The sequence below is a fragment of the Anomaloglossus baeobatrachus genome, chromosome 3, assembly GCF_048569485.1.
Source record: "Anomaloglossus baeobatrachus isolate aAnoBae1 chromosome 3, aAnoBae1.hap1, whole genome shotgun sequence".
NCBI classification, from domain to species: Eukaryota; Metazoa; Chordata; class Amphibia; order Anura; family Aromobatidae; genus Anomaloglossus; species Anomaloglossus baeobatrachus.
This window is the reverse complement of record NC_134355.1, coordinates 361,787,848-361,809,035: the sequence shown is the minus strand read 5'-3', so window position 1 is coordinate 361,809,035 and position 21,188 is coordinate 361,787,848. Positions and strand designations below refer to the sequence as shown.

At 45.6% G+C, this 21,188-nt stretch overlaps 1 protein-coding gene across 1 annotated transcript in view; it reads right to left on the bottom strand.

Annotated features, from left to right (window-relative positions):
- Positions 1-423: 423 nt before the first annotated feature.
- The window catches only part of UBE2J1 (ubiquitin conjugating enzyme E2 J1), a 74,695-nt gene continuing 53,930 nt past the window's right edge, over positions 424-21,188 (bottom strand). The window contains exons 7-8 of the mRNA XM_075340136.1: positions 20,736-20,831; positions 424-4,257 (exon numbers count right to left, since the gene is read on the bottom strand). Coding sequence (XP_075196251.1) covers positions 3,988-4,257; positions 20,736-20,831 — 366 coding nt within the window. The 3' untranslated portion in view covers positions 424-3,987. The remainder of the gene's footprint in view (positions 4,258-20,735; positions 20,832-21,188) is intronic.

Here is a 21,188-nt window from a genome sequence, read left to right as displayed (position 1 = left end):
GAACGGCACTCCCGCTCCACATCCAGCAGGTTCTATGGGTCTGTGGATGGAGCCCGGCCCCAGGGCTTGGGGGCCGGCAAGATCCCACTTCCACAGAGCCCTCCAGGGGATGTGGAAGGAAAACAGCATGTGGGCTCCAGCCTCCGTACCAGCAATAGGTACCTCAACCTTACAAGCACCAACCGCGGGTGAGAAGGGAGCATGCTGGGGGCCCTATATGGGCCCTCTTTTCTTCCATCCGATAGAGCCAGCAGCTACTGCTGACTACAAACAGTGGAGCTATGCGTGGATGTCTGACCTCCTTCGCACAAAGCAGAAAACTGGTGAGCCAGTGATCCCACTGGGGGTGTATAGCCAGAAGGGGAGGGGCCTTACACTTTTTAGTGTAATTGCTTTGTGTGGCCTCCGGAGGCAGTGCTATACACCCAATCGTCTGGGTCTCCCAATAGAGCGCCGAAGAAATATATGTTGCCCATCTTGCATGGGTATTTATGCAGTGAAGGAATCACTATGACAGATCTATTATAATAATGACAATTGTTGTATTCCCTTATGGAGTTGTACCACTTTACTGCCTATAAACTGCCAAAAAGGGTGGATACAAGACAGCACCACCTTGTTCTATGAAATCACATGATCCCTGCCTACCAATTACTAGCTGTGGAAAGTTTACAGTTTTCTCTAGCATCATGTGAGTCTATGCAGAGCCAACTGGTCGAGAAGGATCAGGTGACTGACTCTCTGGTACTTTTAGTGATTTAGTGGATGTAATCACATTGACTAAATTAGCTTTATCAAAGCATCACAAATAAGAACTACCCATGTTTCCCCAAAAATAAGACAGGGTCTTATATTATTCTGGCTCCTAAAAAATAGGCTAGGGTTTATTTTCAGGGGCTGTCTTATATTGCCATCAACAACAATCCACATTTATTATTGAAAAAAAAAATAATATATATACCGTATTTTTTCAGACTATAAAAGACGCACCCTGGTTTTAGAGGTGGAAAATAGGAAAATAAAATTTTAAGCAAAAAATGTGGTCATGACACACTGTTACGGGGCGAGGATCTGCTGCTGACACTGTTATAGAGGTAATGTCCCAAAATTCTCTTCTAAGGTACCCCATCCTGGTAATGATCCTCCTCTGCCTTGTATATAGAGTTTATGTCCCTCATCCTGGTATAGCCCCCATCCTGCTATATACCGTCATCCTGGCATATGGCTGCATCCTGCTATATACCCCATCCTGGCATATGGCCCATCCTGCTCATAGTATACCCCCATCCTGCTCATAATATACCCCCATCCTGCTCATAATATAACCCATGTATATATATAATATATACGGGGGGCAGTGAATACAGCCGCACATGATCACTCCAGGCTGTAGTTGCCAGGGGTGATCATGTGGGCAGGCTGTTTAATATGCGTGCACCCCCCGCCCATCATCCCGCCCAACTATCAGCGCCGGCTTCAGCGCTGAGAGATGATTGGCGGGATGATGGGTGTGCATATTAAATGAGTGGGTCCACATGGTCACAGCAGGCTGCTACAGCCTGCTCGTGCCGCCGATGGCCCACTCCACCCTCATTCCCCACAGCCCTACATTCAGACTATAAGACGCACCCCCCACTTTCCCCCAACATTTGGGGGAAAAAAGTGCGTCTTATAGTCCGAAAAATACGGTAGTCATATCACATTCTGGAACATCAACATAACTCGCTTATCTATTCATCTATCTGCCCATCTATTATCGATCCATCCATCCACACACATCAGCCTGTCTTCTCTTCAGCTTTAGACTCCTTTTGGTGACAACCTTGTTACATGATGTGATGTAACAAAGGTCCCAAAGCAGTATTATCATCAGGATATAAACGCTGGGGCCCCTAGGAGATTGGAGACCCTGTGAAATTGCCCAGTTTGCTCTCCCTTCTCCCTAATGCCAGTCCAGCATACTAGCCTGTCTCCTGTTCCGTTCTTTTAGACTCCTGCAATTAAGAGACCTTTCATTACATTATGTCACATGACTGAAGTCATCAAAAGTCCTTAAACAATCTTAATTTCGGAATACAATTGCTGGAGTCAATTGCGCAGTTTGACTCCCCCTCAACCCTAGTGCTGACTAACTAGGGCTTATTTTTGGAGTAGGGATTATTTTTCAAGCATACTCCAAACATCCTGTAAAATCATGCTAGGGCTTAATGTTGAGGTAGGGCTTATTTTTGGAGACACATGGTATCAGAGACAGCTATTTAAAATGTAAGTATACCATTCCTGGGGTGTGATGGAGGAGCTTATGTTGAGAAACGGTTAGTTGATTGGCAAATGTTAAAGACCCGTTGTCAGATCTATGAATGTTATGGGGCACTCCTCAGTGCCGGTCAGCTTTTTGTTGTCAGATTTAAATTGTAAGCAAACAACGATGTTAGTTATTTTGTTCAAGCCAGTGTGCATCAGTCCATTGGCACAAGGTGCATAGAAAATAACTACCCTGTATGAAAAAAGAAACTTATCACTAACAATATATGACCGTCCATTCTATATTTCAAAGCAAAGAATATGGTGCCGCCTTTACTACTTGTACGGAAGATGATCTGATATATTACTTGTAAATCTGGACTCCTAAATATAAATTAAAAGATTAACCAATGTAATAACCGCTACCACACATTGGCATGAAGTGAAAGGTGAGTGAGTCTTGCAGGGGTAGAACAGTCAATATGACAATAGTTAAGGACATGTTTTTAGGCAGTGTATCCCCAGTTACCAGCCTGTCTCATATTTCTCAGCTGTCAAAAAAGGTAGAAAGGGACAGTGAGGATAAAAGAAAAGACAGACAAGCAGCTTGGTAGAAGTTAAAAGGGTCTTCCTATTCTTCAAAATTGATGGTCTATCTTAAGGATATTCCATCAATATTAGATCGCTTTGGCTCCTACTCTCAGTACTGGGCTGGTGAGCGGTTTGAAAAAGAATTTTATCGTATTCAACTGCTAAAAAAAAATAAACCCACAACACATAATCCAGGACTGTGAAAGCTGTGATGGTTTTTTTCACCGAAGTACGCGGAGATTACAGCTGCCACTGTCCAGGATCAAGAGCTGTTTTTTTCTTTTTATGCATAGACGGGGCCCTTACACCAGGACCCAACAGTACACATACTAGAGTTGCTTAATCGTACTGCCTGGTCCCTGAGGGACTGACTAGTGCTGCTGATCTCCAATTTCCTTACTGTACACACTGCAATACAGCTACTTTGAACAGTTGATCAGCTGGAGAGCCCAGTATGACACAAAACTAATGTTTCTTGTATACGGACATACTAGTGGCACAAAATGACTGCCGATCGGGTAAATCGATAGGTGGTCGATAAATAGCCAGTTTAGGCATGCAGGCTAAAGTAAACTATGCACATTGATCATAGGCTGCTATTGTTCTCTTCAGTGTGGGTCCTGACAATGAACCACTGAGAGTAATTTGGGGGGGGAGGGCGCTGCGCAAACATCATTTCACCCGATAAATGATTGGTTTGCTTGTTCATCAGGGGATTGTCCTTTTTACACTGACAGATTATTGTAAAACGAGCATATTTACGACAATTTGTTTATAATTATCATTCTGTGTAAATGCATCTTATTTGTAAGGATAGCCCATCAATTTAGAAAAACTGTAAAACCTCTTTAAACGAAGTAATTCTCTGTCTCAGGCAACAACATTAAAACAGAAAAATAATATATATGATGCAGCACCCCCATATAAACCAGACATGCATCTGAATGCATCCCTGACCATTTCCCTACTGTATATGTATATATATTTAGCATCAACACTTTTGGTAAATGTCTGGCCAACTAAATCCCTGCAAAAATGCCACAGTATACTATAAACAGTCATTGAAAAGTCATCGCAGACCATTTTCTTAACATACCTGATATACATGTTTAATGAGATATTCCTCTCAAATCGTTCAGAAGAAACCATATATTATAGATCATAGTCAAAAATGTATTCATTGGCTAAATACAGTCTACGGAAAAGAAGGGCTGCCAATGCGAATGTCAGCAGGACTATGAGAATTGCTGATCCAGTGTTACTTCCATTGACAGCATGATGTTGAACTTCAATGAGACCTGGAGAAGCTGGGTTCCTTCTTTGATGTGCCCGTCTCTGTCGAGGGCTCCTTGAGGTGTTCACAGTAGGGGCTGACTGTGTAACCTCTTCACCAGAATTGGGTTCACCATCATTAGCCTCAGCCTGTAGAAGTAAAAGATAATACAGACAAGACCCATGAACCAGCGACTGTACTGAAAGCATACAATGTACATATAGATTATTACAGCTATGACAGAATATAAACATGTAATAGCACACGCAGTCTCTATCAAATATATAGAAAGTATATTGCATATTATACATTACACAGATCTCTTATTGCGAACCTCACGAATCCCTTCTTTCCAACCCATTGCGCCCCCAAGCAGCTAATGCAGAAGCGAACATGATGGTTTGCCATGGCACATAAGAGCCCCCAAGACTCGCACCCTAGTACTCCTCCTATCAATCTCTGCCAAAGACAGCACTTAGAGATTACTGAAAGGAAAATACACCCTGCCATACAAGACCTCTTAGCCCCTTAACTCTCGGGAGATTTTCCATTTTTGTTTTTTGCTCCCCTTCTTCCAAGGTCTGTAACTTTTTTATTTTTCTGTCAATCTTGCCATATAAGGGCTTGTTTTTGCGCGACAAGTTGTACTTCTAAATGAAACCATAAGTATTACCATATAGTGTACTGCAAAACGGCAAACAAAATTCAAGTGCGGAAAAATTGCAAAAAAGTGCAATTGCATGATTGTTTTTGGGATATTTTATTCACAGTGTTCACTATATGATAAAATTGATGTGTCAGTGTGATGCCTCTGGTCAATACGAGTTTGTAGACACCAAACATGTATAGGTTTTCTTTTATTTAAGGAGTTAAAAAAATTCAGACGTTTGTCCCAAAAAAGGTGCACTTTTTGCGCCATTTTCTGCAACCCGTAGCATTCTCATTTTCTTCTCGGGATATGGGGCGCAGTGATGGCTTATTTTTTTGCATCTCGAGCTGACGTTTTTATCGGTACTATGTTTGTGCAGATGCTACGTTTTGATCGCCTGTTATTGCATTTTGCGCAAAATTTGCAACAACCAAAAATGTAATTTTGGCGTTTGGTAAACGGCATAGCGGAAAAAAAAAAATCCAATCAGATTAATTGATTTTACATTTTGATAGATCGGGTATTTCTGAATGCGGTGATACCAAAGATGTGTATATGTTTTAACTCTTTAATTTTCAATGAGGGTGAATGGGGGGTGATTTGAACTTTTAGGGGTTTTATTTTTTTCACTTTTTTTTATTTTACTTGTCCCCTAGGGGACTATAAGGATCAGCATTCTGATTACTGATTCATTTCTTTAGATCAGAGCTGCACCGTTCAGACCAGGAAAAATGCTGCTCTGCTCTTACAGCAAGTGCTCTGCTGGCTGTATAAGGAAGTGAGTCATGATAGCGACAGGAGTCATCACATGACCCAGTGCTTCCATGGCAACCATCGGCTCCCTTTGATCACGTCACGGGGCCTCCGATGGTAGTGGGTAAGTGCGCGTTACCCGCTGCGGGCATTTAAGTCGTGCTGTCACATTTTGACAGTGTAATTTAAGGGGTTAATAGGTGCTGGTGGATCGCAGATCCAACTGTGCCTGCGAGGCACACGTCTGCTGTACAAAGCAGCAGGCGTGTGCAGGGATCTCCGCTGGCTCACTGCATCAGCCAGTGGTGATTACCCCTTCATGATTTAGGATGTACTGGTACGTCCTCGGTCGTAAAAAGGTTCTGGAATAAAAAAAAAAAATTGCAATTTTAAAAAAATAGTTTTAAATAAAAGAAATATATGTTAAGAAAAAGACAAAAGTTTACATAATTTTTTCTCATTTAAGTAATAAATACTAACGTATAATAAAAAAAAAAAATACATGTACCGTATTTTTCGTACCATAAGACGCACTTTTTTCCCCCCAAATGTTGGGGGAAAGTGGGGGGAGCGTCTAATGGTCTGAATATAGGGCTGCAACCGGGAATGAGGGTGCTGCGGTGGAGCGGGTCATCGGGGGCACGAGCAGGCTGCAGCAGCGCCTGCCGTGACCACGTGGGACCGCTCATTACATATGCACGCCCATTATCCCGCCCATCACTGACAGGTGGGCGGGATGATGGGCGAGGGGTACGCGCATAATTAACAGCCGGGCGTGATCACCCCTGGCAACTACAGCCTGGAGTGATCATGTGCGGCTGTATTCACTGCCCCCCGCGCATCATCATCATCGCGGGGTGCAGTGAATCAGTACACTCACCGTTCCCCTGCAGCTTCGCGATCTCCTCCTGTCTGTGCCGGTCAGCTGATCTGTGTAGAGAGTGGTGAGCACAGCGATGACGTCATCGCTGTGCGCGCCGCTAGTCACGCAGGTCAGCAGGCAGACAGGAGGACGAGCGATGCTGCAGGGAAGTGACCGGTGATGGCTCCACACTCCAGCGATGCTGATACCACCACAGACAGGAGGAGGAGCAATGCTGCATGGAGCGAGGAAAGGTGAGTATAAACGTTTATTTTTTTTGTGTGTGATACAGGATACATGCCATATAGCAGGATGGATGGGGGTATATAGCAGGATGGATGGCGGTATATAGCAGGATGGATGGCGGTATATAGCAGGATGGATGGAAGTATATAGCAGGATGGATGGAAGTATATAGCAGGATGGCAGTATATAGCAGGATGGGAATATATAGCAGGATGGCAGAATATAGCAGGATGGCAGTATATAGCAGGATGGGAATATATAGCAGGATGGCAGCATATAGCAGGATGGGAGCATATAGCAGGATGGGAGCATATAGCAGGATGGGAGCATATAGCAGGATGGGAGCATATAGCAGGATGGGAGCATATAGCAGGATACGAGTATATAGCAGGATGCGAGTATATAGCAGGATGCGAGTATATAGCAGGATGCGAGTATATAGCAGGATGCGAGTATATAGCAGGATGCGAGTATATAGCAGGATGCGAGTATATAGCAGGATGCGAGTATATAGCAGGATGCGAGTATATAGCAGGATGCGAGTATATAGCAGGATGCGAGTATATAGCAGGATGCGAGTATATAGCAGGATGCGAGTATATAGCAGGGATAAGGGCATATACTAGGATGGGGTATACAAGGCAGGAGGATCATTACCAGGATGGGGTACCTTAGTAGAGAATTTGGGGACATTACCCCCCATACACTGTCCGCAGCAGATCCTCGCCCCATAACAGTGTGTCATGACCACATTTTTTGCTTAAAATTTTATTTTCCTCCTCTAAAACCAGGGTGTGTCTTATGGTCCGGTACATCTTATAGTCCAAAAAATACGGTATATATAAAATATCACACTAACAAAGATTTTTTTTGTGGAAATATAGTTACATAGTTACTTAGGTTGAAAAAAGACCTAGGTCCATCTAGTTCAACCTTCCTCTTGTACTCTTCCCTTTCCCTCAAGTGTAATAAAAAAAGCAAAGGAAACTTGTATTTACTCCAAAATGGTACCAATAGAAGCTATTACCACCCCTCAGAGCTGTGGGTTTCAGAATATCATGGTTATTCTGCCTTACAGTATTTTTTTGCCCTTTTTCCAATACAACACATGGTAATGTTATGAAGAAAAGGTTATGAAAAACCATATCAACCTAAATGGCTATGTCAATAGAAACTATAAAAAATGCAAATGATGGCTCTTGGAAAGGACAGAAAAAACATGGTGAATAAACAAAAACTGGCTATGTAAGAAATGGTTTACATACATTATATATATATATATATATATATATATATATATATATATATATATATATATATATATATATATATATATATACATATATACACACACACACATATATACATATATATATATATATATATATATATATATATATATATATATATATACCGTAAATACTGGCGTATAAGATGACTTTTTACCCCCTTAAAATAATGGCTACAGTGGGGGGTCGTCTTATACGCCGGATATATACCTGGGTGCTGTAGTGCGCCGCTCCACTCCGTTCCACGCTTGGATTCTGCCTCCATAGCGACGAGGGAGGAACTTCCTGTCACCGCTGCTGAATGGCAGAGCGCTGGCCAATCAGAGGCAAGCAGCTCTGCCTTGACGTCAGCACTATAGCTATATATACGCTATATATACGCATATATAGCGTATATATAGCAGGGGGCCGCACTGTGTGAGGAGGTGTTTTTTTTTTCACTGTCCAGTATAACCAATAGGATTAGTGCAGTAACGCCAGATTCCCCTCGCATCCATGCAGGGACATTAATGAAGAGCTTACATGCTGGCCCCTGCACTAATCCTATTGGTTATACTGGACAGTAAAAAAAACACCTCCTCACACAGTGCGGCCCCCTGCTCTTAGCATACTGAAGCATACTGAACGGGGGTAGTCTTATACAGTGAGTATATCCCAAATTCTATATTTTTAGGGCAGAAGTTGGGGGTCGTCTTATACGCCCAGTCGTCTTATACGCCGGCATATACGGTATATATATATATATATATATATATATATATATATAAAAACATATATATGTTATACTACCAATGCTCAGATTATTGCTCTAACCGCTACACATGGGGTCTAAATGGCAGGAGATCATGGTACTCTGTGCCTGCTAGTACTGTATGAATGTAGAGATACAGCAGCAGTATACTTCAGCTACATCACTCATGACACATGGACTTTGTATTGATTTTAGAAACTTGCAAAGAACGAGCAAAGACAAAGCACAGAGGAGAGTTTAATCGCAGCGCTTAGTGTGTGAAGGCGCAGGTGGAGGGTATTCCCCAATTTACCAAGCCTGTAAAATGCGAAGCTTGCAACAACAGATGGTCTGACGTTATTAGACGTGTTTTTGTCTATACCAATCCCCAGGCCCACCACCGCTAAAATAAACAAATAAATAAATAAAGTGCGGCTTATCTAGGATTTCAGCACAATTTGTCACTGAATTTAGATTGCATTTATAAAAGTCTGGTAGCAGCTGCCTTGGCTCAGGACCAGACTCCATGCACTCCCATAATGGATGTGTTATATAAGTATCACAGCCTAGGAGAATTAGGCAAATGCCAAATTAATACTTTCAATTATAAAAGCAGCATTATATAAACTGGAGGCTTTCAACAAATTTCAGATTTAGGAAACATAAATGAAAGCCCGTGCTAGCAGTGTGTGAAACTTTGATTGTGTTACTAAAACAATAGTGTTATTAATCACATCTATAGCACTGATATTGCACAGCTTGCTTCCTTTCTATTTTGTCGGTGGTTTTGGCACTTTACATCTTTTGCCAGGATTCCTTTTTTTTGGCATGTTAATAGCATTTTAGTTGCATAAAAGTAAGCATTTAAAAAAAAAAAATGTTTTAGGATGGCAAGTGGCTTATGGGTTGTGAATTGTTAGGGCAATTTTTTTTTTTTCTTACTTAAATACATGTATTTTTGGCTAAAACAATGTTGTAATTGGATTGTATTTAACAAATTGGCATCTATCTGTGTCAATTGCTGGCTGCAGAATGGGGTAATTGAGAATCTGTCAGTGAGCTTGAGTGACGATCCAATATGAGAGGTTCTAACTTTTCTGATCTCCACTTAGCTCATTTATGACCACATACAAGCTGAATGTGTAGGAAAATCTGTAAAAGCCAAAGGATACAGCATTGTGAACCCCTTCCTCCCTGGCAATTTTCAGTTTATTGTTGTGCCATCCCCTTCCTCCAAGAGCCATAACTTTTTTATTTTGAGAACTCACTTGTTTTCACACAATTTTGGGGTTAAAAAGGTGTTTTTATCACCTCTTTTTGCATTTAATTTCAATGTTGTGGCGGCCCAAAAATTAAAAAAAAAAAAAAAAGGAATTTGTTTTGATTCCATCTCTCATTACACCATTTACCGATCAGATTAATTTATTTTATATTTTGATAGATCAGACTTTTACAAGAGCAGCAAATACCAAATTGTGTACTTTTTATTGTTTTATTCTTATTGGTGCAAAAGGGGGCAATTTGAACTGGTCTTATTTTTTCATATTTGTAAAAAAAAAAAAAAAAATGTTTCACTTTTTACTGTGTTTAACAGTCTTTTAGGGACTTGAAGCTGCACTTATCCAATCGCTTTTGCTATACATAGCAGTTCATCCGCACTGCTATGTACTGTATAGCTAAAATCACAATCTTCTATGAACCCCAGCTAAATGCTGGCTTTAATGTGAAATTCATAATGACAGGTATGGAGGCCTCCAGCTGTCCTGACAACTCATTGGCACTCCAAAATCACGCCGCGGATGCACCAATAAGCATGGTGCATGTGGAGTGACGTGCCCCCATTGGCCCATGTTAATGCCGCTGTCAGAGATTGATTACATTTAGCAGATGCGGACGGAGTGAATTTTATATTTAGGGTACACAATTGTTACTTAAACTGAATGTAATGGCTAATTTTCTACTGTCATGAGAAAAATTAAGTACACGGTGTTTGAATTGTATGGCTTTATGTGGAAGGACATACTAAAATACACTTCTTGTTCTTACAGACTTTAAAATTAGGTAAATACAACCTCAGAAAGGCCAAATTCCATCATGTTCTTATTTAATTAGGTTAAAATGCAGAAGCAGTGTGTGAAAAATTAAGTACAACCAAATAGGCACTATCAGCTTAAATTGTGGCGAGTTGATGTTAATTACATCCCCCTAAGGGCTCATTCAGACGGCCGTTCCGTTTGTCCTGATCAGTTCCTATTTTTTTGCGGACCCACGGACAGGACCATCTTTTCAATGTCTTTTGTGTAGGATCGGATGGCACACGGAAGAACTTCCGTGTGTATCTGATCCTACAAAAAAACACATCGGATGCCGTATGTCCGCTCTGTTATTATGGAACATGTCCTATTCTGTTCTGTAATAATGGACCATGACTCAATAGAAGTCAATGGGCCGTAAAATCCCCGGAAGCACTTGCATGTGACTTCCGTCGGGTGCCCGTGCAGTCTGTGTCCCGCTCCAGCCCCAGCTCCGCGGCTGCCCACATTACAGTGTATCAGCATATGCCCTCACTGCAGTGTGTCCGCATATGCCCGCATTGCAGTGTCAGCAGCCGCGGGGATGACAAGCGCTGCCGTCAGGAGATTAGTAAAGTTCATTACCTGCTGTGACGATCTCCTGACGTCAGCGCTGTCACTGACTTCCATGCCTGCCGCTTGTCACATCATGTCTCGCGGGCGGCCCGAGACTGTGACTAGCGGTGACGTCACGGGCCGCTCGCGATACTTGGTTTGTGAAGACAGTGGTCATTGAACTCAGTGACAGCGCTGCTGTCAGGAATGCAGCAATCGCCGCAGGTAATGTACCTCCCTAACCTCCTGTCAGCAGCGCTCGTCATGCCCTGCAGTGACCTGAGCTGACCTATTGATGTTAGTTCAGGTCACTGCATTGCTCTCCCAGCCAATGGGGAACATTCTGTTCTTCATTAACTGGGACATTGACTATGGTATGGATCGTTGTGGGACCCCCTTATTGGATTATGCCGGACCCGGATTTGTTTTTCTAATAAATTGGTGAAAGAGGGAATGTGTTGGGAAGTGTTTTTTCAAATAAAAAAAAAAATAGACAACAAACACATTTTTATTACTGACTGGGTTGGTGATGTCGGGTATCTGATAGACGCTTGACATCATAACCCCAGGGCTTGATGCTAGGTGACATTACACATCTGGCATCAACCCCATATATTACCCCCGTTTGCCACCAAACCAGGGCAATGGGATGAGTTGGGGCAAAGTGCCAGGATTGGCACATCTAATGGATGCGCCACTTCTGGGGCGGCTGTAGCTTGCTAATTTTAGCCTGGCAAGTGTCCAATAACAGTGGACCTCCCTATTCTGAGAATACCAGACCACAGCTGTCCGCTTTACCTTGGCTGGTAATCCAATTTGGGAGGGGGGGGTATCCCGTGTTTTTTTGTTTTAAATTTATTTAATTTAAAATAACAGCGTGGGGTGCCCTCTGTTATGGATTACCAGCCAGGGTGAAGCTGACAGCTGTGGTCTGCAGGCTGCAGCCATCGGCTTTACCCTAGCTGGCTACAAAAGATAGGGGGGACCCCACGTCGGTTTTTTTTTTAATTATTTTTTTTTTTTTTTGCTAAATACAAGGCTAATCACCCTTTAGTGCCACATGAAAGTCACTAAAGGGTGCCAGCTTAGAATATGCAGGGGGGTGGGACATTATATATGTCTTTCTCATCAATCTATCCATCTATCCCTCTGTTCATTCATTCCTCTCTCTCTCTGTCTCTATATCTATCTATCCATCTCTATATCTACTCATCTATTTATCTTTCTTGTTGATTCCGTTTTTTGCGATTTGCAAAAAAAACGGAAGGCACACGGATGACAGACGGACCGTATACGGAACGGATGTCACACAAATGCCACACAGATGCATCCGTGAAAAAAGAAGGGAATTTTGTTTACTTACCGTAAATTCCTTTTCTTCTAGCTCCTATTGGGAGACCCAGACAATTGGGTGTATAGCTACTGCCTCCGGAGGCCACACAAAGTATTACACTTTAAAAAGTGTAACCCCTCACCTCTGCCTATACACCCCCCCGTGCATCACGGGCTCCTCAGTTTTGGTGCAAAAGCAAGAAGGAGGAAACTTATAAATTGGTCTAAGGTAAATTCAATCCGAAGGATGTTCGGAGAACTGAAAACCATGAACCAAAAGAACAATTCAACATGAACAACATGTGTACACAAAAAGAACAAACAGCCCGAAGGGCACAGGGGCGGGTGCTGGGTCTCCCAATAGGAGCTAGAAGAAAAGGAATTTACGGTAAGTAAACAAAATTCCCTTCTTCTTTGTCGCTCCATTGGGAGACCCAGAAAATTGGGACGTCCAAAAGCAGTCCCTGGGTGGGTAAAAGAATACCCCGATAAAAAGAGCCGACAACGGCCCTCCTCTTACAGGTGGGCAACCGCCGCCTGAAGGACTCGCCTACCTAGACTGGCATCTGCCGAAGCATAGGTATGCACCTGATAGTGTTTCGTGAAAGTGTGCAGACTAGACCAGGTAGCTGCCTGACACACCTGCTGAGCCGTCGCCCGGTGCCGCAATGCCCAGGACGCACCCACGGCTCTGGTAGAATGGGCTTTCAGCCCTGAAGGAATCGGAAGCCCAGAAGAACGGTAGGCTTCAAAAATCGGTTCCTTGATCCACCGAGCCAAGGTTGACTTGGAAGCCTGCGACCCCTTACGCTGGCCAGCGACAAGGACAAAGAGCGCATCAGAACGGCGCAGTGGCGCCGTGCGAGACACGTAGATCCGGAGTGCTCTCACTAGATCTAACAAATGCAAATCCTTTTCACATTGGTGAATTGGATGAGGGCAAAATGAAGGTAAGGAGATATCCTGATTGAGATGAAAAGGGGACACCACCTTAGGGAGAAAGTCCGTGACCGGACGCAGAACCACCTTATCCTGGTGAAATACCAGGAAGGGGGCTTTGCATGACAGCGCTGCAAGCTCTGACACTCTTCGGAGTGATGTAACTGCCACTAGAAATGCCACCTTCTGCGAAAGACGTGATAGAGAGACATCCCGCAGCGGCTCAAAAGGTGGTTTCTGAAGAGCCCGTAGAACCCTGTTGAGATCCCAGGGTTCCAGCGGCCGCTTGTAAGGTGGGACTATGTGGCAAACTCCCTGCAGGAACGTGCGGACCTGCGGAAGCCTGGCTAGACGCTTTTGAAAAAACACGGAAAGCGCCGATACTTGTCCCTTGAGAGAGCCGAGAGACAAACCCTTGTCCATTCCGGATTGAAGGAAGGAAAGAAACGTGGGTAAGGCAAACGGCCAGGGGGTAAACCCCTTATCAGAGCACCAGGCTCAGAAGATCCTCCAAGCCCTGTGATAGATCTTGGCTGATGTTGGTTTCCTGGCCTGTCTCATAGTGGCAATGACCTCTTGAGATAACCCTGAGGACGCTAGGAGCCAGGACTCAATGGCCACACAGTCAGGTTGAGGGCCGCAGAATTCAGATGGAAAAATGGCCCTTGAGACAGCAAGTCTGGTCGGTCTGGGAGCGCCCACGGTTGACCCACCGTGAGGTGCCACAGGTCCGGATACCACGACCTCCTCGGCCAGTCTGGAGCGACAAGGATGGCGCGGCGGCAGTCGGACCTGATCTTGCGCAACACTCTGGGCAGCATTGCCAGAGGAGGGAATACATAAGGCAGTCGAAACTGCGACCAATCCTGAACTAAGGCGCCCGCCGCCAGAGCTCTGTGATCCTGAGACCGTGCCATGAATGCCGGGACTTTGTTGTTGTGCCGAGACACCATGAGATAGACGTCCGGCGTTCCCCAGCGGCAACAGATCTCTTGAAACACATCCGGGTGAAGAGACCATTCCCCTGCGTCCATGCCCTGGCGACTGAGAAAGTCTGCTTCCCAGTTTTCTACGCCCGGGATGTGAACCGCGGAGATGGTGGAGGCTGTGGCCTCCGCCCACAGCAGAATCCGCCGAACTTCTTGGAAGGCTTGACGACTGCGAGTGCCGCCCTGGTGGTTGATGTACGCGACCGCCGTGGCGTTGTCCGACTGTATGCGGATCTGCCTGCCCTCCAGCCACCGATGGAAAGCCTTTAGGGCTAGATACACCGCCCTTATCTCCAGAACATTGATCTGAAGGGAGGACTCTGTCGGAGTCCAGGTTCCCTGAGCCTTGTGGTGGAGAAAAACCGCTCCCCACCCTGACAGACTCGCGTCCGTCGTGACCACAGCCCAGGATGGGGGCAGGAAAGATTTTCCCTTCGACAGAGAAGTGGGAAGAAGCCACCACTGAAGACAGGTCTTGGCTGCCAGAGAAAGAGAGACGTTCTTGTCTAAGGACGTCGACCTCTTGTCCCATTTGCGGAGAATGTCCCATTGGAGTGGACGCAGATGAAACTGCGCAAAGGGAACTGCCTCCATTGCTGCCACCATCTTCCCCAGGAAGTGCATGAGGCGCCTCAAGGGGTGTGACTGGCCCCGAAGGAGAGATTGCACCCCTGTTTGCAGCGAACGCTGTTTGTCCAGCGGTAGCTTGACTATCGCTGAGAGAGTATGAAACTCCATCCCGAGGTAAGTCAGTGATTGGGTCGGAGTCAATTTTGACTTTGGGAAATTGATGATCCACCCGAACCTCTGGAGAGTCTCCAGAGCAACGGTCAGACTGTATTGACATGCCACCCGGAAGGGTGCCTTGACTAGAAGATCGTCTAAGTACGGGATCACCGAGTGGCCCTGAGAGTGTAGGACTGCCACAACGGATGCCATGACCTTGGTGAAGACCCGTGGGGCTGTCGCCAGGCCGAAAGGCAGTGCCACAAACTGAAGGTGTTCGTCCCCAATGGCGAAACGCAGAAAGCGTTGATGCTCTGGAGCGATCGGCACATGGAGATAGGCATCCCTGATGTCGATTGATGCTAGGAAGTCTCCTTGGGACATCGAAGCGATGACAGAGCGGAGGGATTCCATGCGAAACCGCCTGGTTCTCACATGTCTGTTGAGCAATTTGAGGTCCAAAACGGGACGGAATGAACCGTCCTTTTTTGGCACCACGAACAGGTTGGAGTAAAAACCGCGACCACGTTCCTGAAGGGGGAACGGGGATCACAACTCCTTCTGTCCTCAGAGTGTCCACCGCCTGAAAAAGTGCAACGGTTCGCTCGGGGGGCGGAGATGTTCTGAAAAAACGAGTCGGAGGACGAGAGCTGAACTCTATCCTGTAACCGTGAGACAGAATGTCCCTCACCCATCGGTCTTGGACATGTGGCCACCAGGCGTCGCAAAAGCGGGAGAGCCTGCCACCGACCGAGGATGCGGTTTGGGGAGGCCGACAGTCATGAGGAGGCCGCCTTGGAGACGGTGCCTCCGGCGGTCTTTGGAGGACGTGACTTAGACCGCCATGCAGAAGAGTTTCTCTGGCTCTTCTGTGGCCTGTTGGACGAGGAGGATTGGGATCTGGCTGAGGGCCGAAAGGACCGAAACATCGCTTGAATTTTTCGTTGCTGAGGTCTCTTTGGTTTGGGCTGGGGTAAGGACGAGTCCTTTCCCTTGGATTGCTTAATAATTTCATCCAATTGCTCGCCAAACAATCGGTCGCCAGAAAAAGGCAAACCGGTCAAGAACTTCTTGGAAGCAGAGTCTGCCTTCCATTCGCCTAGCCACATGGCCCTGCGGACTGCCACCGAATTGGCGGATGCTACCGCTGTACGGCTAGCCGAGTCCAGGACAGCATTCATGGCGTAGGATGAAAATACCGACGCCTGAGAAGTCAAAGACGCTACTTGCGGAGCAGAGGTACGGGTGACCGCATTAATCTCAGACAGACAAGCTGAGATAGCCTGGAGTGCCCACACTGCTGCAAAGGCTGGGGCAAAGGACGCGCCTATGGCTTCATAGATGGATTTCATTAGGAGCTCTATCTGCCTGTCCGTGGCATCCTTGAGTGATGAACCGTCAGCCACTGCTACTACGGATCTAGCCGCCAGTCTAGAGACTGGAGGATCCACCTTGGGACATTGAGCCCAACCCTTAACTACGTCAGGGGGGAAGGGATAACGTGTGTCATTAAGGCGTTTAGTAAAGCGCTTGTCCGGGAAAGCCCTGTGCTTCTGGACAGCATCTCTGAAGTTAGAGTGATCGAAGAAAGCACTCAGAGTACGTTTGGGAAACCTAAATTGGTGCTTCTCCTGCTGTAAGGCCGACTCCTCTATAGGTGGAGTTGGGGGAGAAAGATCTAGCACCTGGTTGATGGACGCTATAAGGTCATTTACTATAGCGTCCCCTTCAGGTGTATCAAGATTGAGAGCAACATCAGGGTCAGAGTCCTGAACTGCGACCTCCGCCTCATCCTCTAGAGAGTCCTCAAGCTGAGACCCCGAACAGCGTGATGAAGTCGGGGAAGATTCTAAGCGAGCCCGCTTAGCCGGTCTGGGACTGCGGTCCGTGCCGGAGTCCTCCACGTAATAACTAGAGGCCACCCCAGGAGCACGCTTCGTCGCAGACCGAGAGGGGCCTGGGGGCGATCCCGCAGTGCCCGGGGCCTGTGTAAGGGCCGGTCTGGACTGCAAGACTTCTAGTATCTTAGCAGACCATTTGTCCATAGACTGAGCCATGGATTGTGAAAGTGACTCAGAGAGTTTCTCAGCTAAAACTGCAAACTCTGTCCCTGCCACCTGTACAGGGGTAGCCGGCGGTTCTACCAGGGCCGAGGGTCCCCCCAGTGCCCCAGGCTCCGGCTGAGCGAGTGCCACAGGGCCCGAGTATTGCTCACAGTGAGGGTAGGTGGAACCTGCAGGTAGCATAGCCGCACAAGAGGTACAGGTTGCAAAATAACCCTGTGTCTTGGCACCCTTGCTCCTTGTGAATGACATGCTGTTGTCTCCCAGGAGAATGATCACTGAGGGATATATAGCCACAAGCTAAAAGTACAGCCGAACCGAGAAAATGTATACAAATAAAATATATATATATATACAGTTCGGCACTCTAGGGGGACCAGCACCGGGTGACCGGTGTGGCTTACCGACCGCTCAAGCGGTGTGTGGCCACCAGATTCCCTGCCTCGGGTCTCCCAGAGCTGCAGCCAGACGTCCTCCACCGGCAGAATGTGCTTAAAACATGGCTGTCAGCGTTCACAGGGGAGGAGGGAGCCGTGGGCGTAACTACAAAAGTGCGGGAATCTGGTGCCCCAGAGTGATTAGTGAGGGGGGGGAGGAGGACAGCTAAGTGTGCTCCAGCCCTCACTGTCGGCGTCAGACCGACCGTCCCGCCCTTTCCCCTGACTGGCAGGCCCGGGGGCGGGAGTTCAAGGCACTAGGCCGCAAAAGCCGGGGACTAAAGTTAAAACCGCGGCCGGCAAGCAGGCGCGGTCGGCGCGGTAGTCCCGGTCTCATACCAACACCGCAGTCGCTGCAGCGTCTGAGGCCAAAGTGCTCCATGCACCGTCCCCAAGGGGGACACAGAGTACCTGTAGATGCAGGGCCCTGTCCCTGATGATACTCAGTCTCCTGTCCGTCAGAATCCCAAAGGGGCTGCGGAGGGAGCCCGGTCCCAGTGCCTGGATAACCGGATAGGATCCCACTTCTCCCAGAGCCCCTAAGGGATGGGGAAGGAAAACGGCATGTGGCTCCAGCCTGTGTACCCGCAATGGGTACCTCAACCTTAACAACACCGCCGACTTAGTGGGGTGAGAAGGGAGCATGCCGGGGGCCCTGTTAGGGGCCCTCTTTTCTTCCGTCCGATACAATCAGCAGCTGCTGCTGACTAAAATGGGAGCATGAGTGAATGTGTGCCTCCTTCAACACAAAGCATAAAAACTGAGGAGTCCGTGATGCACGGGGGGGGGGGTGTATAGGCAGAGGGGAGGGGTTACACTTTTTAAAGTGTAATACTTTGTGTGGCCTCCGGAGGCAGTAGCTATACACCCAATTGTCTGGGTCTCCCAATGGAGCGACAAAGAAAGGACAGTTTTTTGCGGACCGCAAAAACGGAACGGTCATGTGAATGTAGCCTTATTAACTGTTCATTAGGATCTGTGACCAACTCCATAAAAGCATAAGTTTTGACAGTTTGCGGGTCTGCAGCATTCAAATATAAGCGAAATGACAAGGAGAAAAATATCAGCAATGGGCTGAGAGAAGCTTCTGGTAATTGTTATAGAGCATTTCTATACAATTCGGAGGCCATCATAGTAAAAAAAAAAAATGAATAATAAATGCTAAATATTCAAGACAGCGGATCATCTTCCTAGGAGATGTCCTAGCAAATTCACCCAAGATCAGACCATGGAGAATGCTCAGAAAAATTGATAAAAACCTAAGACGTAGAACTCAGCCTCTAAAAGCCTCCGTTAGCATATCACATGTTCATAGAAGGATAGACAAAAACTGAACCAGTATAGCTTGTCTATAAGAGTTTCCGGGAGAAATCCTCTTTCTAGTAAGAACATTTCTGCATAGAAAATGTTTGCAAAGTTCCATCTGAAAAAGCTACAAAAATTCCATAACAATGTTTTTTGGTCATGCAAGATTAAAATGGAAATCATTAGCCCTTATAGCAAATTATTTTATTTTTAAACACTAAAATCTTGAAGTTTTCACTATGGTCACTGTGATAAGCACTTACTGTTTTGACCCTAGAAGTGATAATTACAGTATGTACTGTATATTGACAAAGATAATAAATTGAAGATGATCATGGATGCTGTGAATTATTTCTTGTTTCTACGATATTGGATGCAATGTAGAAAAAATGGTTGTAAAAAAGTGCAGATTAACCGGTCAGCCCCAAAATACATGCGTCTGGTTTTAGATGGCCTAAGGGAAATTGAAGCCCCCATTTATATATATTCATACACTTCTTGAGGGCACAACAGAATTGTCTCATGGACAATACAAACGTTTACTAAAACAAACATATTATAGGAGCTGAATCTTCCTCTTCAAATGGTATAGAAACAGATTGAATGGAAAAAAAATACATCATATCAAATACATTTTTTAAGTAAAAATAGAGTATAAAATATTCTGGTTTCATACAGATTCACAAGTCTAGAATAGTGCTATTTTTTTTCCTTTATACTCTTTAGGCCCTGTGCCCACGGGACAAAATTCATGCGGATTTTGCTGTGGAAAAACTGCGGATTTTCCAGACAAATCCGCGGGTTTACGCAAGTACAGGCACTCCCCATGATATCATATGGGATTTGGGGAGTGCTGTATCAATGCTGCGGATTTTGCACCTGCGGGAAATGCTGCAGCCGCGAAGAACTGCATGTCAATTATTCCTGCGGATTGTTGCGCGCGATCTCTATACTTATCTGCTTTGATTGAAGACACCGGAGACTCTTCCTTCGGTGTAGAAGAGCGGGACGGAGCCAGGAGCAGGCTGCAAGAGGCGGGCGGGGCATGCACGAGCTGTGGTCATGTGACAGCCGGAGCTCGTCCAGTCCCCGCCCATCTTCTGCAAGAGACAGCCAGAAACCAAGTTGCTGTGCGATACAGGCAAGTATGAACTCACCGATCACTCCAGCACTTGTTCTGCATTGAGGATGCAGTGCCGAAGCCATGGTACTGTATCCTCAATGCAGAATGCTCGCACCATATCCACAGGACATTCCGCTGGACTTCCACACCAAAAACTCAGCACAACTCAGACAAAGTTGTGCTGCGGATTTCTGGGAGCTTCTGAGGAATGTCCTGCGGCTATATTCACAGGACACTTTCCCCGTGGGCACGTGGCCTTACACTCATATTTTTACTGATTATAGTGAAAGCACGCTCAGGCTCTATCCACACGTACATTGTGCAACTTTGTTTCACTCTCCTGTTCTAGAAATATCTAAAATACAATCCATATAGAGGACACATCTACTACATAACGGACTACAGTGACAATAAAGTGGTCTATTTGTTTTCCATTTCTCTTCCTTTAGAAGAGAGCAGAGAAACAGGATGGCAGGTGTGAAGAGAGCCTAAAGCAGAAAAAAAAGCACAAGGTAACCTTTAATATCTTAACCTCTGTACATAGAAAATTAACTTACCTGGGGAGTTACAGAAGATGATTGTTCGTGTTCTGGTGACGTCTGCAAATACTGGTTTTCTTCCTTTTGAGAACTTCCAGGTGGATTTACTTGTGCCTAATATTAAAAACATGTAAAACTTTCATGTACTATAGTAAATAAATACTATGTGAACATGAAGTGATGTCGAGAAAATAAAAGCAAAGTGATGACAGTGGTACTGTTTAATGCCATTTTCTGGTACGCTCTAGGGATGCAGTATGATGCCTTCAGAAAACATTCATAGGCTGTGCATTGCTTTCAGAAAACATTCATAGGCTGTGCATTGCTTTCAGAAAAATGCATAGGCTGTGCATTGCTTTCAGAAAACATTCATAGGCTGTGCATTGCTTTCAGAAACATTCATAGGCTGTGTATTGCTTTCAGAAAACATTCATAGGCTGTGCATTGCTTTCAGAAAACATTCATAGGCTG